The sequence below is a fragment of the Harpia harpyja genome, chromosome 10 (genome assembly GCF_026419915.1).
Source record: "Harpia harpyja isolate bHarHar1 chromosome 10, bHarHar1 primary haplotype, whole genome shotgun sequence".
NCBI lineage: Eukaryota > Metazoa > Chordata > Aves > Accipitriformes > Accipitridae > Harpia > Harpia harpyja.
This window is the reverse complement of record NC_068949.1, coordinates 5682575-5702931: the sequence shown is the minus strand read 5'-3', so window position 1 is coordinate 5702931 and position 20357 is coordinate 5682575. Positions and strand designations below refer to the sequence as shown.

The 20357-nt window shown below is 51.5% G+C and overlaps 1 protein-coding gene across 4 annotated transcripts in view; it reads left to right on the top strand.

Moving 5' to 3' along the window:
* The first annotated feature begins 1452 nt into the window (after positions 1–1452).
* The window catches only part of ADAMTS14 (ADAM metallopeptidase with thrombospondin type 1 motif 14), a 37031-nt gene continuing 18126 nt past the window's right edge, over positions 1453–20357 (top strand). For all 4 annotated transcript variants that reach the window (XM_052799790.1, XM_052799789.1, XM_052799788.1 and 1 more), the window contains exons 1-5: positions 1453–1558; positions 2008–2426; positions 9522–9678; positions 10929–11125; positions 19030–19113. In XM_052799790.1, the coding sequence (XP_052655750.1) occupies positions 1486–1558; positions 2008–2426; positions 9522–9678; positions 10929–11125; positions 19030–19113 (930 nt within the window). In that variant the 5' untranslated portion in view covers positions 1453–1485. The remainder of the gene's footprint in view (positions 1559–2007; positions 2427–9521; positions 9679–10928; positions 11126–19029; positions 19114–20357) is intronic.

The following is a 20357-nucleotide window of genomic DNA, read 5'->3' as shown; positions in this document are numbered from 1 at the left end:
CAGGGATTACCTCTTAGGACAGGCTTTGGGTTGCTCAGCGTAACCCGAACTGCCCCTGAGGCCCCAGGTAAGTATAATCCACGCACAACCAGCACAACTGGTATTACCGGTGCTGCAGCACAGCCCCCTCCCTGGAACCGGCCTTAAGAGTCTGTCCAGAATGTGATTCAGAAGCAAAAAAAAAAAAACCAAACATAGCTGGACCCAGCAAAATGCAAACGGTCCCAGAAGGCATGTTCCTCTGCGTTGATGGAGGTGAGGTTTGGGCAAGAGATGACGAGAGGCCCTGCTCTAGAGGGTTCTGGTGGCCGCTCCTCCTCTGTGCTGTGCTTCAAGCATTCGTGCCGGTGGGTGTCTTCCGCAATGACAAGAAGCGTTGAGGGAAGCCCCTTTCTTGTGGCATTGGGTTTGTTGATATTCTGTTTATTTTTTTGAGGGGACAACCTAATTTTTTTGCCCCTTGTCAGGGTGGTAGGGAGGAGCCCGATGAAGCGCAGGGTGTACTGAACCGTGCGGTCCCGGCTGCAGAGCTTCAGCGATGGATGCCCGTTGGAAAACCCAAGCGGCGGGCGGCCTTGGAGAACCGGCAACCCGGCATCCAGAAACGAGGTGCTGCTCGCCTGCGAGCGCCTTCTCCCCGTCGTATCTCTTCCTAAAAACTGAAGGGAGGAGTAAAAAAATAAAGAAATAATCATCCCAGCTGGTTCTAACCGGGATGTTAACCTACACCCCATGAGGCGGCAGCGGTTGAAGCGCTGGGAGACGATTTGGCTCTCCTTAAGGAGGTCCTCTGTGCTGGGGTCCCGCTCCAGCGTGGGGCCAGGGGTGGGTTTTGGGGAGAACCCCAAGGCAGAGAGAGAAGGGGCAGAGCCGGGAGGGGCGGCGGGGGCTCCCGCCGCGCTTCGCCTTTGTTCGGGCAGGGCTGGAGCCGAGCGGCCGCGGGGCGGGGGAGGGAGGGAGGGAGGGCTGGCAGGCTGGAGCCGGCTGCCCGAAACGGCTTTTTTTTTTTTTTAATCTCCGAGAAAAGAACCATCCAAACGCAACCCGAGAACTGTTTTTTTTTTTAATATGAAAAAGTAAAGGAAAAAAAATTAAATTATTAAAAAAAAAAATTAAGGAAAAGACTACTACTACTACTACTACTACTAAAGAAAAAACCCCACAAACCCCACAACTCCCACCCCTTCCCTCAAACCCTGCCCCCGGCCCGCCCCACGCCGCGCACGGGGGGCCGCGGGCGCGTAGCGCGGCGCCGCCCGCCCCCCCCTTCCCCTTCCCCTTCCCCCCCCCTCCCTTCCCCCTTCTTCCCCTCCCTAAGAGGCGGCAGCGGCGGCGGGAGCGGCCCCGGCCCCGGCCCCGGTGGCCCCGGCGGCGGCGGCAGCGGCGGCGGCGGCGGGGGGAGAGGCGGGCGCCGGGCGCCGCCCGCCCCGCAGCCCGCCCGCCCGCCCCGCAGCCCGCCGCGCCGCGCCGCGCCGCCGGCCCCAAATGGATTATCTGCGGCTGGTGCTCTCCTGCCTCGTCCCCCTGCACGGCTGCCTGGCCGCCGGCAGTGCCCCAGGTACGGCCCCTTCCCACCGCCCCCCCCCCGCGGCGTGGTGTGTGTGTGTGTGGTTTTTTTGTTTTTTTTTTTTTTTTTTCCTCGGGGGTTGTTTTGACAGGTGGCTTGGACCCCGGAGGATGGGGAGAAAGGAGAGGGTTGGGGTTGAGGGGGGGGTTTGGGTTCAGCGGGAAATTGGGGGAGATGGAGGTTGGGCGAGAAATAGTTGGCGTGCTTGGCGTGCGAGGGGCACGTCAGCCCGAGTTTATTCTGCTACGGTTGACGCGCTCGGTTAAAACTACAAAGCGGGGCTGCGTCGGGAGGGAAAAGTAGCTCTTGGGCTTATCGAGCTTCGGCGGGGCTCGCCAAAGGCTCCCCGAGTTGGGTTGGCCACCGAAATCCCGACGCGCGTAGCGCGGGATGCTCCGTGCCCGTCGTCGAGCCCTTTTCCCTCCGTCTTGTCTCCGCAGAGCTGCTCCTGTCCGGCAAACTCAGCGAGTATGGTGTGATCGTTCCCTTCAGCGCCGATTGCCGGGGTCGCTTCCTCTCGCACGTGGTGTCCGGCGAGGCGGCGGGGATTGGCGAAGCCGCCTGTCCCCCGTCCCTGCGCCCGTCCCGCCGCCGTGTCCCACGCAGCCCCCCAGATGAGTCCCCCCAGCGCCGCGGGGCCGGCGGCCGCTTGCTCTACTTCAACGTCACGGTTTTCGGGAAGGAGCTGCACCTCCGGCTGAGGCCCAACCGGCGGTTGGTGCCGGTGGGCGCCGTGGCCGAATGGCAGGAGGATTTTGAGGTGCTTTTCCGGGAACCCCTCCAACAGCGGTGCCTTTTCACCGGCGACATCTCCGGCATGCCCGGAGCCGCCGTGGCCATCAGCAACTGCGACGGACTGGTAAGCTCCTCGAGGCCTTGTGCGCGCTGCCCGTGTTTTGGTGTGGTTTTCTCTTAAGAGGCGGATCGTGGTGTCCTGAAACCTGATTTTTTTGGTGATGCGTTAGGTGTCTGCACCGTACGTTGCCCTTTACCGGCTGGCTGCTGCAGGTTCCCTTTCCCCACGTGGCTTGTGGCATAAGCAGGGCAGGGTACTGCACGTGTGAGCGCTCTGTCCTTCCGCTCTATGTGCAGCTATGTTTAATTAAAGGGGTTGAAAAAATTGCCTGTCCCATGCCTGAGCTGCCTCCTGCCCGGAGGGGGACCGTGTCGGATGCCGTAACGCCTGCGGGCTCTGCCCTGCCTCCGGTACGGGTACCCATGCTGCCGGTGATGCTGCTGCATCCTTGCTCACCCGCGTTTTACCTTGGGACTGCTTCAGGAACTTTTCCTCTGCGTTTCCCACCCCTTCAATGAGGCCAAGTGAGCTCGAGCATCTCCCGAAATCACTGTTAGCATGCGGTCTTCTTCCCGCTAAGCATCTTTTTTCAGGAAGGACCTCTTTTTTTTTTTTTTTTTTTTTTTACTAATAGCTGACGTGCTCAGAGCCTTTTGGCTTTCCGACTGCAGGGTGAGCGCAGTTCAGCATCGGTAACTTACTGCTACAGCGCATTAATTACTTAAATGGTTCTGTTACCTCCTTATCCCTAGCGTCTGGTCTGCCCGTGGGTTTCCTACCTTTGATACGCTAGAGGAATAGCTTCTAATTTTTTTATACCATTGGCCCATTGCCCTTCAAACTTCCTTTGAGCCAATTTAATTCTTGTTGTAGGTGCAAGCATTTGCTGTTTTCTCCCGGTACCAGTTACGTTACTGCTGGGTTGCAGTAAACGTCTTATTTTGCCTTTTTTTTATATATATTTCTTTTTTGGTTGTTTTATTCTGGGAGTTGCTTAGCCAATTTTAGCTGCTAGCACAAACAATTTGGCATTCCTTTCTTTTTATACAGTGCCTGGTGTTACTATACAAGCAGAAATGATAGAGCAGCACAGTTAGAAATACATATTTCGCCTATGTATAGTAGTTTATTTTTTTTGCCAACAATTTTAGCACATAATCCACACCTTTTGAAGCATCTTTTCTGGAATCGGCTGAGACTGTGAATTTGCAGAAATTTCCCTGTAATGTGGATCGTGCTGGGGCTGGTGAATTTGGGCAGACTTGAAAGCTTTAAAGGTATTTCCAATAGCTCTAGCAAACAACTAGTAGTGTTGCGTCCCAATTGAAAACCTGTTTTTTAAGTGTGCAGGTTGCATTGCAGATAGAATTCCTGGTTGGCATCGCGAGTGAAGGGATGCTGGAAGCGGTCAGCAGCGGAGTCTGTGTCTGGGAAGCAGCGAGGATGGTGTTGGGGGGTTTCTCTTCCCCAGAGCCCACTGTACTGTTAGGGTCCAGCTCAGGTAGGCTTTAGTTTAACTTTTCCAGGCTTTTCTAGGCTTTAGCCCCAAGTTCTCCCATCTCAGCCCCTTGCGCATCTTCTCAGGCAGGGGTTGTTATTATTTTTGCCCTTGTTCCAGCCATCCCTTGGCCGCAGGTAGTAGCAGCGACGCCAGTTTAGGATGTAGCTTGTACTGCGGGATGCTTTTTGCGTGTGAATTTATGCAGCCATACCTGTCTTGCCATCTCTGGTAACCCCAAGCCTGCTCTTTTAAGCTCATGTAAAGGAAGAAGTGGCTCTTCCCCCAGGCTCAGCAGCTCAGGGCGCTCGCTTCATCCCTTTTTACCTTCATTAATGCCCCATGCAGCCAGCTCTGCCGTGCGGGGTGGGATTAGCCGAGCCGCGTTGTGCTGATGCACGGGGCTTCGGTGGTTTGCAAACGCCGAGGGCTTCTGCAGGGCAGTTTTGGTGCACCCCCATTTCCGAAGCTATCGTGGGACACGGTATTGGCATCGTGGTTGCCGATGTGTTGTCTCGCAGATGTTTTATTTCTTCACGTAGAGCTCCAGCAGCACTAGGGAAGAGAAAAAAATATGCTTTTTTTTTTTTTTCTTCCTGCAATGTATTTATTGCTCCATGGCCAACAAATAAGTGCCCTGGCCTCAAGCAGCAATTTCCCATCATCCAGCGAAGCACATGTGGTGATTGCAGGCTGGGGGAAGAGGTCAGGAGGACGGAGCCTGAGCAGGGGCTCTGCTCCTGCCCCGGTAAAGAGGATTTTGTGATATGGTCAACGTTGCGGTTGGTTTTTCTCTTTCATGGGTTTTCTGGCTGGTGTAGATTGCTGTATGGTCCTCTGGCTTAGGTAAGGCTGACAGCTGTGGAGGAGCTGTGAGATCAAGAGGACCCAAAAAACCCCTCCAAAAAGCGGTAAAAAGAGCTTGAGGTAGCAAATGGACCAAGAAACAGAACCAGAATGTGGCGATAGGTGAGGATGGGACGGGAGGATGGTATTTATGACCACGGTCTACCTCCAGCATGACCCGGCAGAGAAGCAGCAGAGCATCTGGGAGGGATGTACACGATGGGGACTGTTGTTAACCTCACGCTAAATAAGGACTAACTTAATGTGGGGAGCACCGGCTGTAGGTAGCTTTGTTGCTCTTCGGTCTGCACGTACCCTGGAATTACTGCGGACTTTTGCTGGATGTTCTCCACCAGCTTCAAAAGGGGCTTGCGGCTTTTGCGTCCCAGTATAGCGTGCGTGGGAGGCGCAGGACCGCGCTTGGCCGCTCGTTTCTGGTCAGAGGAAGCGTTCCGGGATGCTGCGGATGAAGGCTGTGTACACAAAGAGATTACACTGTGTATAAATGGAGACTGAGATTATAAATAATGAGAAAAAAAAACCCAACCCAGTTCTTGAAACAGAGAGTACACATTAAGTCTTTCCTAAATCCTTATTTAGCCATGTAAGTGAACTGATTTTTTTTTTTTCACAGATGCCAAACCCATGGCACCTTCCACATGGGTTATTTGCTGCAGGCATCCACGCGTGAAAATCCGGCCTTTTTTTTTTTTTTTTTTGCAAGGGTGTCTCGTACCAGGGTGGGAAGATGCTGTCGGCCATAACATAATTTCAAAGCTGATCCAAGCCACCAAATTCCTAACTGGTAAAGTAGCGTTAGGCGGAAATCTCCCCCGGCGGACACATCTCGCTGCAGTGAAGGCATCCCATCTTTCCACGCCAGCTTTAGCAGCGTGTGGTCGATCTTGCTTCCTTCGTGCTTCGCTGGTTGCAGAGATGGGTGAAGAGTTATCATCCGTAGGCCCCGTATTTGCTTTTCGTGGCTGACTTTTCCCTGCTGCTCTCTGGGGTTATTTGCACCAAACGCTAACGTGCTGCAAACCGTAGAGCCAGCGTTTTCCATCCCTGTTGCCCTGGCTTGCTTCACATGGGTGGCAGCAGATAAGCAGAGCACAAAAGCCCTCAGGAACAGTAATTAATAGGGAACGAAGGGAGAAACAGTCCCCATAACGATGCCCCTGCGCAAAAAGTATGGATTTGTCTTCTGGGATTTTCCTTGCAGCTCCTCAACTGTAGGGTTCCTTTCGGCAAGAGAAAAGGTGCTGGTTTAAATGCCTGGAGTGTGAGATGTCTCAGGATGTTGCTCTCAATGGGAACGGAGCAAAAGTGTCCGAAGGTGGTATTTTAGCCCCCAAGTCCGAAAGTGGTATTTTACACCCCAATTTCACCAGTGGAAAGCTCTCTCTGCGTCCTGCTTAGCATCTTGCCCAAGTTTGCAATACTAGACCGCATGCCCAGTAAAGAGCGTGGGGTAAAAGTCTCAGTGGTTAATTATCTCCCTTAATTTCGTGTTCCCCCATGATGCCAATGAGCTTGCAGGTGAAGAGGTACCAAAATAGTGACCGAGCACCTCTGGGCTGTGCCCCGGTGCCATGCAGACCGTGCTGCTGCCAGCCGTGGTCCAGCTCCGTGCGGGGCAGATGCATTCCTCTCCAGACCCCTCCGATGCCCTCGCTGGGCAATCTTGGGATGAAAGGGGAGCGGTGGCTAGCGGCGGTGCCTGCGTTCACACACAGCCTGGCTTTCTGGGACTTTTTGTCCAAATTAAGTGTGAATCGTGTAGGAAAAATACATACTATGCACGCAGCTGGATTTCCCCCTCCTCGGTGCTGTTTGCTTCTCTGGCTGAGTGGAGCAGCTTTATTAATTTTTCCACATTTCAGCTGCGTTGAAGTGTCAGAATTTCCTGAATTCCTGTGGGAGTTGGAGCTTTTTACCCAGTGGTGATGGAGGAGTCACTTACCCGGGGTGGTGGTGGGGGGGATCCCCCTTAGCGAGGCTGGTGCCGGGCCAGTGAGCCCAGGTCATCTCTCCCATAGCCTGGGGAGACGCAGGAGAGCTGGAAAAGAGATTTTACCCTCTGAGCTGGCAGAAATGAGTTTGGTGTTTTCCTTAAAAGAAAAAAAAAAAGAAGTGTATTTTCCTTCTTTCCAGTGGAATTGTCTCCAAAGGGCCATTTTCTTACTTCGGGAATTACCTTCACCGAGAGCTGGAGACAGCATCTCATATTAGAAATATCAGTACTGATAGTCCCACCTTACCAGATTTCATTTGATTTGGTATTATTAAACCAAATAAAATTAGGGGTTGGGAAGCACATGATAAATGGATCGCTGAGGATGGGATCGATCTCTTGGCAAGCGCCCAAGAAAGCTTATTGGGGCTTTTTGGGTGGCGTCTGGCCTCTCTTGCTGCCTCCCTACGGTTATAACCTACCCAAAATGCTGAAATACAACCCGAGCTGCTCCTTTTTAAGACTGAGCAGGTTCATGCATGCCTCTTGCAATGGTGGTTTTGGGTTGGTTTTTTTATTTTTGTAAATGCCAAGGTGACTGCTGCAGTTTCTGTTTCATTTATGAGGGTGCTCTGATCAGACGTGTGCACGAGTTCTTGCGATATCCACTTTGCCTGTCGGTCATCGCTGGAGTCAGCAGTGTGTTGCATCCTGCCTTTGGGAGAAAGCACGGGCAAGAAAGCCTGGGCTGCTTTATTTCTTGAGCCATATATAATTAGTCACGAGCTGTAGAGCAGCGCAAACCCAAGTGGGCTGTGGCTTGGGACCAGGCTCTTTCATATTTTAATCCAGCCTTGCCCCGGCGCGGCGGCGTGGCTTTCCTCCGGCCGCCTGACTCAGCAAGTCCCGGCTTTCACCGTAAACCCATAAACCGGCTTTGGGATGCCTTGTCCCGGGTGAAATGCCCCGTGGCAGGGTTGCGAGGGGGTAGCGATGTCCTAGCAGACCTCCTCCTGGGGCAGGGGTTGCTTCTTCCGCCGCCGAGCTAAAATAGGATGCTGGCAGGGGTACCGCGCCGGGTGCTTTCGGGTGGCAGGAGCGACGCTCCAGCCCAAATTTGTAGCGATGGGGAAGCTGGAAGCACGTTAGTTGGGGGGAAATCATCAGCGTAATTCATGCATGTAAAATCCAAGTGTGTTTGTGATGCCTGTGTCGGATGCCCACCCAGCTACTCATTTTTGTGTTAAGCAATGGATGCCCACCTTCTCTTATCATATAACAAAGAGCAGCAACAGCTTGGACCTGCCCCGTCATCATGGGCTTGTCCAACCATCGCTGGATCTGATCTGTGGGTTGACTCCCTGGCTTGATCTCTGCCTCGTCACCGCCACCTTGCCTGGTGCTCCAAACTCTTGGTTGAACCTGGCTGTGATCTTCATCGCCTTGGCTTGGGGTGGTGGGACAAGCCCTGGCTGGAGAGGTCCTGCCCTGGTGACCTGAACGTCTCCTGTGGGAAGGACCTGAGATACGTGTGTCGGGCAAGTTGATCCTAGCACAACTGCCTGTACTTAGATTCCTTGGGAAGGAGGTGAACCAAAACCAGCCAAAAACCTGCCTTCCAGAGGAGTTAAGCAGCTAATAAAACCCAAGTGGAGCAGGAAATTTGATGAAGTCTAACAGAGCCGGGTTGGCTGATGCCATGACAAATGCAACGGTACGTGAATGCAAAGGTGATCTGATGACCCAGGTGGGCTTGGAAGACGCCCAGCTTTGCCTGGCTGTTTACAGAGCCCAGGTCATGTCTTCGTACTGCTCTGTGCAAAATATATGTATATTTTATTGTATTTTATTTGATGAAAACAGTTCCAGTACCCCAGCCCTGATGAGGACTCCAGTGGGTACATGCTGTTGAACAGCTATAAGAACAGATCCATATGTTCCGCTTGCGCTTTCCAGGCAGCTATTCAACAGCAGGCAGTGGCGGGCAGTGCCGGAGGAAGGAGCGCGCGCGTGCACGATGGAGGGAGCCGTGAAAAATGCCAGGCTGGGGGGGGCTGCCCGTGGGATAGAAGCCAAATCCTGGTGATCCTTTTGCTTGCCCAAGGTCCGAGCTGGCTGGTGCTGTGGGGCATGAGCGCTTGGGTTGATGTAAGCGGGATTTGGTGGGAGCTTGGTGTTAATTAGGAGCAGGTCGGTAGCCAGGGCAACATTTCCAGTGACGATTGCCCTCTCATTCATCTTCCCCGTGTTTGGGAGGTGGAGTCGTAATGCTTTCCAGCTTCTCCTCCGAAGGGATTCGCCTGTGTTAATTCCCAAGCACTTCACGGGGCAGAGATGATAGTTTCTTTTTCCTTCCTTTGCGCTGTGATTGCAGGTCGTAGCGTCGGTGAAATGGCAGATTTCCTCCCCGGCACCATGGGCATGGGGATGGGGAAGGTGCAGGGAGCTGAGGTGGCGTGGAAGCCTGTGCAGCCTGTATCCCATGATCCGCAGGGTTAGGCAGAAAAACTTGTCGCTGATGAGAAGGAATGGAGTTTCCTAACCATATAAAGACATGAGTTGAATTGTGGCCTGTTTTTTTATGGTTGGTTGTTTTTTGCCCCCTTTTTTATTTTTTTTTTCCATCTACAGGAGAAGTTAAGGGTCATCATACATGAACATGGTAACGGATCCATCCCAGTGTCATGGAGTAGCAACAAGACACCCGGTTTATTTGGGATGCTTTTTCCCCTTGCATTCATGCATGCTCCGCATCAATCTTTAATGAGTATATTGAGTGTGTATGTACATGTATGCATATATAAAAACACGCCTTTTTTTTTTTTTTTTCCCCTTTTCTTTTTCTCTTTGTGGAGTCCAGGCTGGCCTGATTCGGACAGACAGCAACGAGTTCTTCATCGAGCCCCTGGAGAGGGGGCAGCAGGAGACGGAGGAGCACGGGAGGGCACACGTGGTGTACCGCCGGTCGGCCATCCGACAGGACGGCGCCGAGCCCCGCCAGGACCTCCACCCCAAAGGTAGGGTCTCCTTGATTCTAGTGTTTCCCAGCAATTTAGAATAACTGTTTCTTGTGGGGAGAGGATTTCTCCTTCCACTTGCCCTCTGGGTCGTAAGTCTAGCCCTATGGCTTTAGGCTGGCTTTAACTGCCGGTTGGGTCATCAGCTAGAAGAAAGGAAAGAAAATGCCGGGCTTTTGCTGGGAACTCTGAAATTCTTCCAAATTTCGTTAAAATTGGATGAGTTATATAGGAGTTATTCTTCCTCTTCTTCAAAGAGGAAGAATCTCCTAGATGGGTGTGATCAGGCCCATGGATGGTCACGTCGGGCTTGGGATGGGAAACAGAGTCAGGACTCGTGAGTGAAGGGGTCAGGAAGAGCCAGACTTGGTCCGACACCTTGGAGATGTAGGTGCTGCAGTCTTGTTTTAATCACCTATACATTGTGAAATGTGGCGTTGATTTGACTTTTTAACAGACGATAGAAGCTCTTCCTTTTCCCAGTGTTCATAATTCATTTGGCTTTTCTAGTGCCTTGTCCTTTTTCTTTCTTCTTCTTTGCCTTGAAGGAGAAAACGTGGCGCTTTTTTTTTTTTATAGCATCACATAGCCATGCGCTGCACTCTGCGTGCATAAATCACCTGCTGACGTCCCCTCTCACCCGCACAAAGCTGAGCACACCCAGAAGTGTTTACAAGCGTGGGGTCAATGTTGTGCAAAAGCACTCTATAAACCTATTTATATTTACGCAGAGGCATTAGCCTTCCCCAGCGTTTATTCACCTCTTGTGGCACCGTAATCAGCTCCCTGATTTTTAAAGAAGTTTGAAAGTTTTCCAGGGTGTGCTTGTTGCTTGTGTAGCATCGCTAATGGGATTGAGATTGAGAGCTTTGAAGGTGCTGCTGGGTGATGGGGTGAAGGATGGGATGAAGGGTGAAGGATTCTATGAAGGATAGAGGATGCTCTGGCTACGGCTGCCCACTCTCAAAAAGCAGCCCGCAGTTTTGCACATGTTCTCCCCACCTCCCTGGGTGTCCCACCACCACCCAACGGACAATGTAGGACCATCATCACGTAGATGTGTCTTTTGGTGCTGGTCGCTCCCAATTCAGAGCCCTTTCCCCACCGTACAGCAAGCTGGATCAGCGACCGGGTTGGAGTTAAACATCCTATTTATTTTTCCTGCTTAATTTAAATTTTTTTGGAGCGTGACGGTGGTGTCAGGTCACCTCAACGGCTCTTTCTTTTTCTGCCCCCCGTGCCTTGCCCAGCGCCCGGCGTGCGGGTGGGCGATCTCCCCAACTCCCTGGAGCTGATGACGGAGCGGCTGGGGGACGCGGAGCGCAAGAGGCGTCACGCCAGGAAGGACGACTACAACATCGAGGTCTTGCTGGCGGTGGACGACTCGGTCGTACGCTTCCACGGGAAGGAGCACGTCCAGAACTACGTCCTCACCCTCATGAACATAGTAAGACTTGGCTTTGGGGGGGCCGTGGCTCCCACCCCTCCCTTGGTTTGCTGCTTTTCTGGTGCTGCAAATCTGTTATCCTGGAAAAAAAATGGGTTTGGGGAGGGGTAAGTGCTGCAGGAAGGGCTGTTCCTTCGCACAGCTGGCTCTGGCATTTAATAGCTGTGGCAATCGGAGTGATGGAAAGCAGAGTCCTTTTATGTTCGTCTCTGTCACGTTCCCCTGGCCAACGGCAGGGTCTGGCGTGTTGGTTGCCATCACTGTCTATCACCCTAGTCCAAGAGCATCTTCTGTTTCTCCTGGCCAAGACCGTCTCCTCCTCATGGCTGAAACCTCAGCAAATGCTAGGAAAGAGAATGGTTGTTGATTATTTGGTTTGAAATAGTGATATTTATTACTTATTTTGTAATTATGATGTTTATTATTTATTTTGAGTAGTATTTGTTGATGGGGGGAAGATTTTTATAGATTTTCAGAAGTTTTTTCACATTCCTCAGAAAACCTGTGCACCTTGAGGATTTGTCAGTGTCTTTGAAAAGGAGTTTATAGCAGCTTTACAGCAGTCCTGCTTCTGCGTCTCTCCTCGCCCGGTGGTGCGGGGCAGCTTGTGCCGATTCCCTACACTGCTTTTCTTTCCTTTTTAAGATAAAAATGTGCATATTCCCCAAGTCCTGAGAGATGTGGAAGGATCAATATTTATTCAGCTATTCATCTTGCAGGAGGTTTGCTCTGCCGGCACCTGAACGTCTGCAAATAGGGTCAGCATTCAAAGATCTCTTTTGCGCGCTGTCCCTTTTTGTTTTGTTTTCCATGCTTTATCCTTGCCCCTATTTATTTATTTTTATTTCAGTACTCTCTTGCATGGTGACGGAAAATGTTCGAAAGGCGCAACCAGCTCAGAAATAACCAAGCTATAAAGATGCTTTTGCTTTTTGGTTGCTTGTTCGCTTGTTTGGGCATTATTTCTGCCCTGGCAGGCAGGCTCAGAGCCATATTGCCAGTAACGAAGGGGAAATGATCAACATAAGGGGTAAGGATTTGCAGGATTAGAGGCCAAGTGTAATGTGGCCAGTCCCAAATAGGGAAGATGTTGGTTTTAAAAAGCAAATGCCTTCACTACAATGTTTTATTCTCCGGTGCGTTATCCCGATGCCTGTGGTAGGATGCTCTCAGCATCACTTAAATTCCCTCTCTGAAAGTTTCTCCCCTTTGCTTATTAAATCCTTCTGCAAGCGGGAAGCCGCAGGGTTCCCCATTCTGACCCCAGGGCTCTTCCCACATTACGGGGGTCGGAGATGATGTCATTTTTCCTTTCCGATCGGGGAGGACAGACGGTTTGAGCGCCTGGGGATTGTCAGCTCTAATCAAAAGGTTGGTTTTCAGGCGCATTTCATGGTTTATACCCCGCGGGCAGGACTTTTCAGGGAGTGAATGCGCGGGATGCTGTGCTGGGAGAAGGGCGGACCACTGTCTATTCAAATAAAGGCAGCGCTGGAGACTTTAATGAATTAAATAAAGAGGGGAGAAAAGCAGCATCAATAAAAGGGGGGGAAAACCCAAGATAATGCACGCAACAAATACTTCCCCAAGTATTATTTCCTTCTATACGTTCTTCCCCCACCCCCTTCCCCTTCTTTCTTTCTGCTTTTTAGTGCGTTTTCTTTCCGGCTTTGCCGTGACCTCTGTCTGCCTCCTCTTCCCTTGGCGCTGCCTCGTTTCCTTACCGGCTCGGATTGCCTTAAAATACCCGATTCAGCAGAAAAAAACATGCTTTCTGGCCTGGATGGCAGAGGGGGAGAGAGAGAGAGAGGAGGGTGCCGGGGGTTGGTGGGGAGGAGCGTGCTGGGACCACACAGCCGAACGCTAATCCCATTAGTTGGAGGCAAGGGGAAGGAGGAGAGGCTTGGCCAGCCCTCTAACGAGGAAAGGACTTAATGAGCTGGGCTGGAGTATGCTGGGGAGATGGTGCATGGGAGCCGGCTGGGAAAGCCTCCAGGAGTTTTCCTATCAAGATCTGTCCCAAGAAAAGGGGGCAACGAGCTTGGAAGTTCATCAAAAACTTTCCTGGCCTTTTCTGGGGTCCCCGTTGGGTGCCGAGGGGGTGGTGGGAGACGTACCCCTTCCCGGTGCTGTGTGGGCTTGGCTTAATGCAGCGCTGCTGTAGGTAGGGTCCTGGGGCTCTCCCTGAGACACAAACCCTTTTATTAGGAACTCGGTGTCGGCCGAAGCTCGGTGGTAAATGATTCGTCACAGAGAACTTTTTTTAAAAAAAAAAAAACAACACCCTTATTTTGTTGCCAGAAATAGGGTTGCCAGGCTTTTCATTAAACAGCGCTGTGTCCATCCTAGGAAGCTGACATGAGGATGACTGCTCCTTTTGTGCACTTAGGAGCTTCCCTGCAGGCTGCCGTCCCTGCTAGCTCCCAGCCTGCATTCCCAGCCTGCCGTTCCCTTCTTGGCTTGGAGGCTACGCGAGGATTTTGGGTCAGGTTGAAGTGAGTGGGAAACGCATCCTTTGCAATCACTTGCTGTGCACGCTGGAGAAGACGCATCTGAGCATCTCTCGTAACTCTGAGCTGTGTCCACCCTAGCAAAACCTGGCCCCCTCCCTGATGCTGGGCTCTCGGGATGAATATTGGGTGATGTGGTAGCTGGGGAAAGCCGTTCCCCTGTCTCGCTTGCTGCCCGTGGCAGGGATTGCGATGCTATCGAAGCGTAATTAGCATCCCCCAGCTGCAGTGACTGCTGCGTGTGAGGGCTGAAGGGTGGGGAGAAGGGCTGGGAACCAGGAGGGGATCCAGCACCCCGTAAGGGAAAGAGGAGGGGAAACGTTTTGTGTCCTGCTTTGCTTTTCAGGCCCTTGTCATTCAGTTGGGATCCTTGGTTTTCTCCTCCCGACTTCCCACCACTCGCCCCTGATGCTCTCAAGGCTGCGACTGGTGCTGCTCGGAGGAGACAAGACAAGTTATGGGCTCAGTTAAGCCTGGCCCTGGTGTCAACTCGTTTGCTGGGTTTTTGTAGGATATTGCCCATGATTTGGTTAAAGATGCAAAGGTACTTGGTGTTTTCCAATTGTTTCGGGTTACTAGGGAAACCCCGTGAGTCAGAGCCTTCTCCAGGCTAGGACTTGCCCGGCTCCCCTCCGGCACATTGGCCGAATTATTGTTCCCAAGGGCTGAGTGACAAAGAATGCTACTGAGACCCCGCAGAGGAGAGGGTTAGGGAAAAAAAAAATCAAACCTCTAGCTTTAATTTTAACCTGGGATTATCTGAAAAGCCAAGCTGGAGCGTGAATTGCTCGAGACACTGATTTGCTAAGCTCGGTGCCATTTCAGGAGGGAGGCTGGTCTAAAATAACGGGCAACTCATAGTCCTTCTGCTGTATGGGATTTTTTTAGTGGTTCACGAGCCATCTCCTTACCAACTGATAATAACAAAAAATACCTCTGATGTCTCTCTTAACACATGCATGCGTTTTTTTGCACCCCCTGTATAGGCTCACGTGTTTGTTGCTATGTTTTTGGGACAACATAGCCTGTTGCGTAGAGAGCTGTGATAAAATCTAGAGTCTTGCTCTGCAGAGCAAACCTCCCCTTTCCTCCATTCCTCTGCACTGAAAACATAGATAACGTGGGTCAGCCCTTGCAAAGGCGTTCACAGCGGTGTGCATCCCTGCAGGGGATGCAAGTGCACGTAGCAAGCCCGATAATGTGGTCAGGAGGACTTTTGCTTCTGTTCCTAGCCCCTCAGCCCCAGAAAACAGGCTTGGGGTGAATCCACCGGCATGAAAATTGAGTGAGGGAATAAAAGAAAGGAGCTTAAGGATGACTTGGCTGTTCTGAGTAAGCGATCTGGGGTTTTGAAATGTCAGCTATTCTGCTGGTTTGGCAAATTCTTCTCGTGTCTCTCTCTTTGTTTTCCTTCCCTGAAGAACGGCGAGGTCTAGACGTTGCCAGTGCGGTTTGCTGTCGAGAGCTTGCGTCTGGGGCTGCAGGCTCGGGGCTGGCCAGAGGCTTGCAGGGATTTCGGTAGGCAGCCTTGCTCACTCCCAGCGCCAGCGAGTGTCTGGGCAGGGGGTCCTATGCACTTGGCGAATTCATCAAGCTTTTCGGAGAGGATGCACAGGGTTTTAATGTTCCTTTCATTCTTTGGAAAGCATTAATGTCGTCCCCTTGGCATTGCAGGGCTGGGGGCTTTGGAGTTGCCTGCGGGCTGGTTGTTCTTGCTGGTTTGCCCTTAACATGCAGTTAACCTGAAGGGCTGATCTGTTTTAGGTGAAAAAAATCCTCTTTCAAATGAAATAGGAGAACGTTTCTTGCCAGGTGACAGTATTAAAAAGGCTGGGCATCTAACCACATGGGCGAGAGGGATAAGAAGATCTTTATCCCATCTCTCTTCAGGGAGGTGGGTCCCTTTACCAGAGCCCTTTGCTGAGCAGGTATTTTCAGGGGGGATCTTCTCTGAAGACATTGACTCACTTAATGGCATCCGCAGAGGGCAGGGGGAGTTGTGCCAAGCCTGCAAACTGCTCTCCGGGCCAATTTCCATCCCCTCTGCTGGCTTGAACCAACTCCAGGGCAGGTTGATGGGGAGCGGGGAGGTGATGCTTGGCCCCCAGCAGCTCCATCCCCACTTCTCCTTCCACAGGCACCGTGGCACTGGGGGGGATGCTGGCCCTGCTGATGCTCACCCCCCGAAACTTGGGGACCGCGGGGTTGCAGCCGCCATGGCAGCGAGTGCTGAGCCCTTTTGATTTGTTTTTAAATTTTTTTTCTCGATCAATTATTTATATCTGGCTATTAAGGGAAGTCCGTAGCCTTGGGCGGTCTGGTTCCACATCTGCTTTCTCAATTAACCGTAAAGGTCACTGCTGCCGAGCTGGTATCTGTTAGGTACAGATCCCCGCCTAAATGCTGCCCTCCCCTAGACAAAACAGGGGCTGGGGTTTAGGGTTAGCTCTTTGGTTCAGAGGCTGGAGGGAGACCTAGTCCCTGCTAGCTGGAGGAGAGTGGGATTTAGCACTACTTTAAAAGGAAGATTTAGGGGATTAAATCCCATCTTGGAATAATACAGTTTCTTGCCTCTTAGTCCCTTAATGAGCTGTTTCTAAGCTGCTCATGGTCCTGCTGCTGTCCGTAGCCGCTTTTCTAGCAAGGCTGAGGAAGGATGCGCAGTGCCGGGGGGGCGTTGATGAGTTTATTTGTCAGTGCCTGTGAAAAGTGTTGCTGTTCCCCAATTTTTTTTTTTTCTCCCAGGGTAGCTAATAATGTTGCCTGCAGGTGCACAGTTTGGGGCAGGGAGCTCTTCTCAGACCTGGGGACTGTTTGCAGGCACCGCTGGTGGGAAAATGCATTGCTGAGAGGAGAGCTGCTGGGTAGGTAAGCCGGCACGGAGCAAAGCTCTTGCCCCGACAGCTCCTTTGCTCGTGCTCCTTCCTCCTCTGGATGCGACCCTCCTCTTCACTCTCTGGCTGGGGCTGCGGTGCGGCAGGCTGTCACGGAGCATCCTTTCCCGCTGCCCGCGGGGTCTGCCGAGCATGCTGCCAAAATATCCCGTGCAGCCGGGAAGGGAGAGGACTGCGCTGCTCCCTTGGGTGCTTTGAGTCACGGCAAGGTTGGGCAGCGGCTTGTCCGGGAGCTCCAGCTGGCAGACAGGTCCCTAAGGCAGGAACGCCGTTCATCCCGATGGATCGAGGAGTCCTCGGGAGTGGGGAGCAAGCAGCAGAGTGCCGGTGGATGATGCTGAGGCACTGACTTAATGGTGCTCCAGCTCCCCACAGGTGCTGGCGGTGAAGGAAAACGCATAAAGATTTGGGAAAGTGAAGGAAATGGTTGTGTTTTTCCTCCTTGTTCCCCTCAACTGTTCCCCAGGTCCAGCTCTCCAGTTCTTCAGGGCCATAGCATATTTTTCATTTCTCCCTCTCTCCCCTCCATTTTCTTGCCCTTTTATATTACTTCTCATATGACACGCATTAAGGCTGAAATATTTTTGTAAAAGGTCAAACTCCTGACGTGGGACTTCTCGGATCTGCTAACGTTTTCTCCAGGATACCAAAGCCTCCTACATCCCAAAACCCAGGGCTGAGTGTGACCCCCCTGGGGTGTTGCAGCTCCTTGCTGGGACGGGTGCTTCGTGCTTTGGTGGGAATGTAGGTATGAGTAATGTTTGCAAGCGGGAGCCCAGCTGCAGCTCTGCACGACCTTCCTCCCATCTGCGCGTATCTCCTCCCCCAAGAAAAGAATTAACATGGGAAGAAATCTATCATATTCTCATTATTCTTACGAAATGCCTTTAAAACGTACTGGTGTAGCGTGAAGGAGCATCCCAAGCACGATAAGCAGGGGTGAGCTGAGGATGGGTTGTGCAGCGTTATCTTTCCACGCTGATGAAGAATTGACCCCGCAGGGCTTACAGCTTGTGCATCCAGAGGGATGCATTAATGGGGATGGACTGGCGATTTATTTATTGATTTATTTTTTTTTTTAATCAATTTTGCTGCGTTCAAGACATGGCAGGCTCAGGACCTGCATTACCTCTCTGTAAAGCTCGGAGCCGCTGCACGGAAGTATTAGTTGCCATGGGGAAATGTTAACGCTGGGCCTTTGGGTTTAAAAATGGCCCGAGTGGGTATTTCAAACGGATACACAGCCTATAAATCGGGTGGCTCGCAAGGCACTTGTGCAGTCTGGGAAATGGCTGACTTGGATTTGGGCAGCGGTAAAGGGGTAGTTGTCACCTAACCCTTGAGTTCAAATGTAAGCTTAAAAAAAAAAAACAAGGAGTGGGGAAAAAAATAGAAAAGCTCCAGAAATCTGGCTTTATAATATTCATCTAGTCTGGAAAGCTACGATAGAGCTGAGGCGAATTATTTCTCTCTTGGACAAAGCTGAAAAAGTATATTTTAATTTAAACGTTAATTCTAGTCAGTATTAAAAATGGTTTTAGTTTGACTTCCTTGACTTCTGCAGTGAACCCCCATCTGTGGCAGCGTTCATTTTGGAGACTTCTGGGGAATAAGAAAGTCCCGTTCGCTAAAAATCAGGTTTTTTTCCTGGGCTGTGTTTTCACAGGTGGGTGAAGGTTGGTACGGGATCTCCTGCGCTTGCATGGGCTTAGGGCTGCCCGCTTAGTGCCTCTCTCGGTGGCTGGCTGTCACCGTGCTCAGCTCGCAGGAACCTTTCTTGTCTGGGTGTCTTCTTCTCTTGGTAGCACTTAGGAGTAGAATTTGTTTATTCGTCCTAGAAACGCAGAAGGAAAAGGTTACAGCTCATTATTTCCTTTGCGAAGTCATTTTTAATAGCCGCCGTTGATAGATATCTTATTGACTTACAAGCCCTCCCTGTTCTTTTCCTTGTGTTGTCTTCTCCTGGGGTTTCGGAAGCAGTAGGTCAAATTTGACTCACCGGTATAACTGAGTAATGCCCTTGCTTTGATACGATCTCTCACCTCTCCCCAAAAAGCCAGTTTTTCTTTCCACCAAATGCAAGGATGCTGGAGTCTGAAGCGTTTCCTTCCATCTGAGGAATTCATACTCCGAAGGGGGCAATGGCTCATTGCGAGATGCTCGACGGCGAAGGCATCCCCTGTGGGAAACACAGCCCTCCTCCGCTCTCTTGATGGGACGGGTGATGTCATGATGTCATTGACCATCTGAGCCACCCATCCTGGGGAAATTTGGCTTATTCCAGCTTGGCTTTTTGACTTCATGGTTTTTACACAGGGGAAAAAAAAGAAAAAAAAAAAAGCTGGGGGTGGGAGGAGGGAGATGAGATCTTTGTACCTGGTCTTGTGCGGTCTTGGAAAGCAGGGTAGAATGCTGAACGTGGGAGCGTGGAGGACAGGAGGGGCTTGAGAGCTGGGATGGTCTTAACTTCTTCTCTGTTTTATTTCCCTCCCTTCTTCAGGTGGATGAAATTTATCACGACGAGTCCCTGGGCGTTCACATCAACATCGTGCTGGTCAGGATGATCATGGTGGGATACCGCCAGGTAAATACGGCACTCAGACGTGGCGAGGAGGAGATGCTATTCAGGCTGGCCCCTGCTTTTCGGCCGCTTTCCCGGCTTGAGCCCTGCCCTGTGAGGGAAGGAGGGTCACTAAAATGCAATATAGACACAGCAGGCAGCTGCCGCTTCTCCCAAGGCGAGCAAGCATGCGGCGGCACCGTGGCTTAGCATCTCATCACCATAATATTTAGCAGTTAGGTAAGCCCCAGCTTGGAAAAACGTGGCTGTCCAGGTCAGCCGTCAAAGCCCAAGTGACAACTGTGCTGAGCGAGGATGAATTTGAACCCTCATCCAGCTGGTTTCTGGAGCCTGAAGGTCTGGAGAGCCCCATAGCCGTCCCTGGAGAGATGGCAGGTGGCTGCGATCAGCCTTTATCTGCTCGCTCTGGGGTGCGGGAAAGACCACGAAGAGGCTTCCTCAGAAGCTCTAGGGTGGCAGTAGGTGATGGGACAAAGGTGGCTTCCCAAATTGGCAAAAGCTGGATATTAGTGAGGAGAAGCCAAGACCTGGATCTCCTACGTCCCAGGCTTGACTCAGCAGCCCTGGAAGGCTTCGCTGGCTATCCCACAGCTCTCGGGTGGCTTGGGCACAGACAGAAAAAGCATGGGAAGGTTTCCTGCGGTTTCTCAAGTTGCATTTATTTTTTTAAGGCTCGTCTGAGTGCGGCAGCCAAAAGATTTTCTTTAAAACAATGTGATTTGCTATACTTTTGGCGGCAAGCCCCTATCCTACATGAAGTGTTCTAACAAGGGTATTAATGACCCAACACGGTGATGTCTGTGTGTGTGGTCCACAAATAAGCCCCATTAAGTCTTGGAAAAATCACTGCTTGTTACACAAATCTGTTTGGCTGGCAGAAACCCAATGCCTCCTAGAGACTCAAGGATGATCAGATGTTTGAATCCAGGCGATATCTCAGCACACCACTGTTTATGTCTGATGCTTCCTCAGTGAGTCCTCCTGTGGCTTCTTGTCTCCCATCTTGCACTTTGTAGAATAAAACCTCCGTGGCTTCCACTTAAGGGCCAGGGGAAGGGCAATATTTCTTACCTTTCTTCCCACCACTGTGGCTCAGCAAGTACCTGCCTGAAAGCATCAATTATTTTATAGAGCATCATTTATTTTATAGAGCACAATTTTGCAAAATGCTAATCTTGAACCAAAAAAAAAGATGAAGGGTAAGGTGACTGCTGTAAAACAGCCCTGGACACCTCCACCTGTTTCCT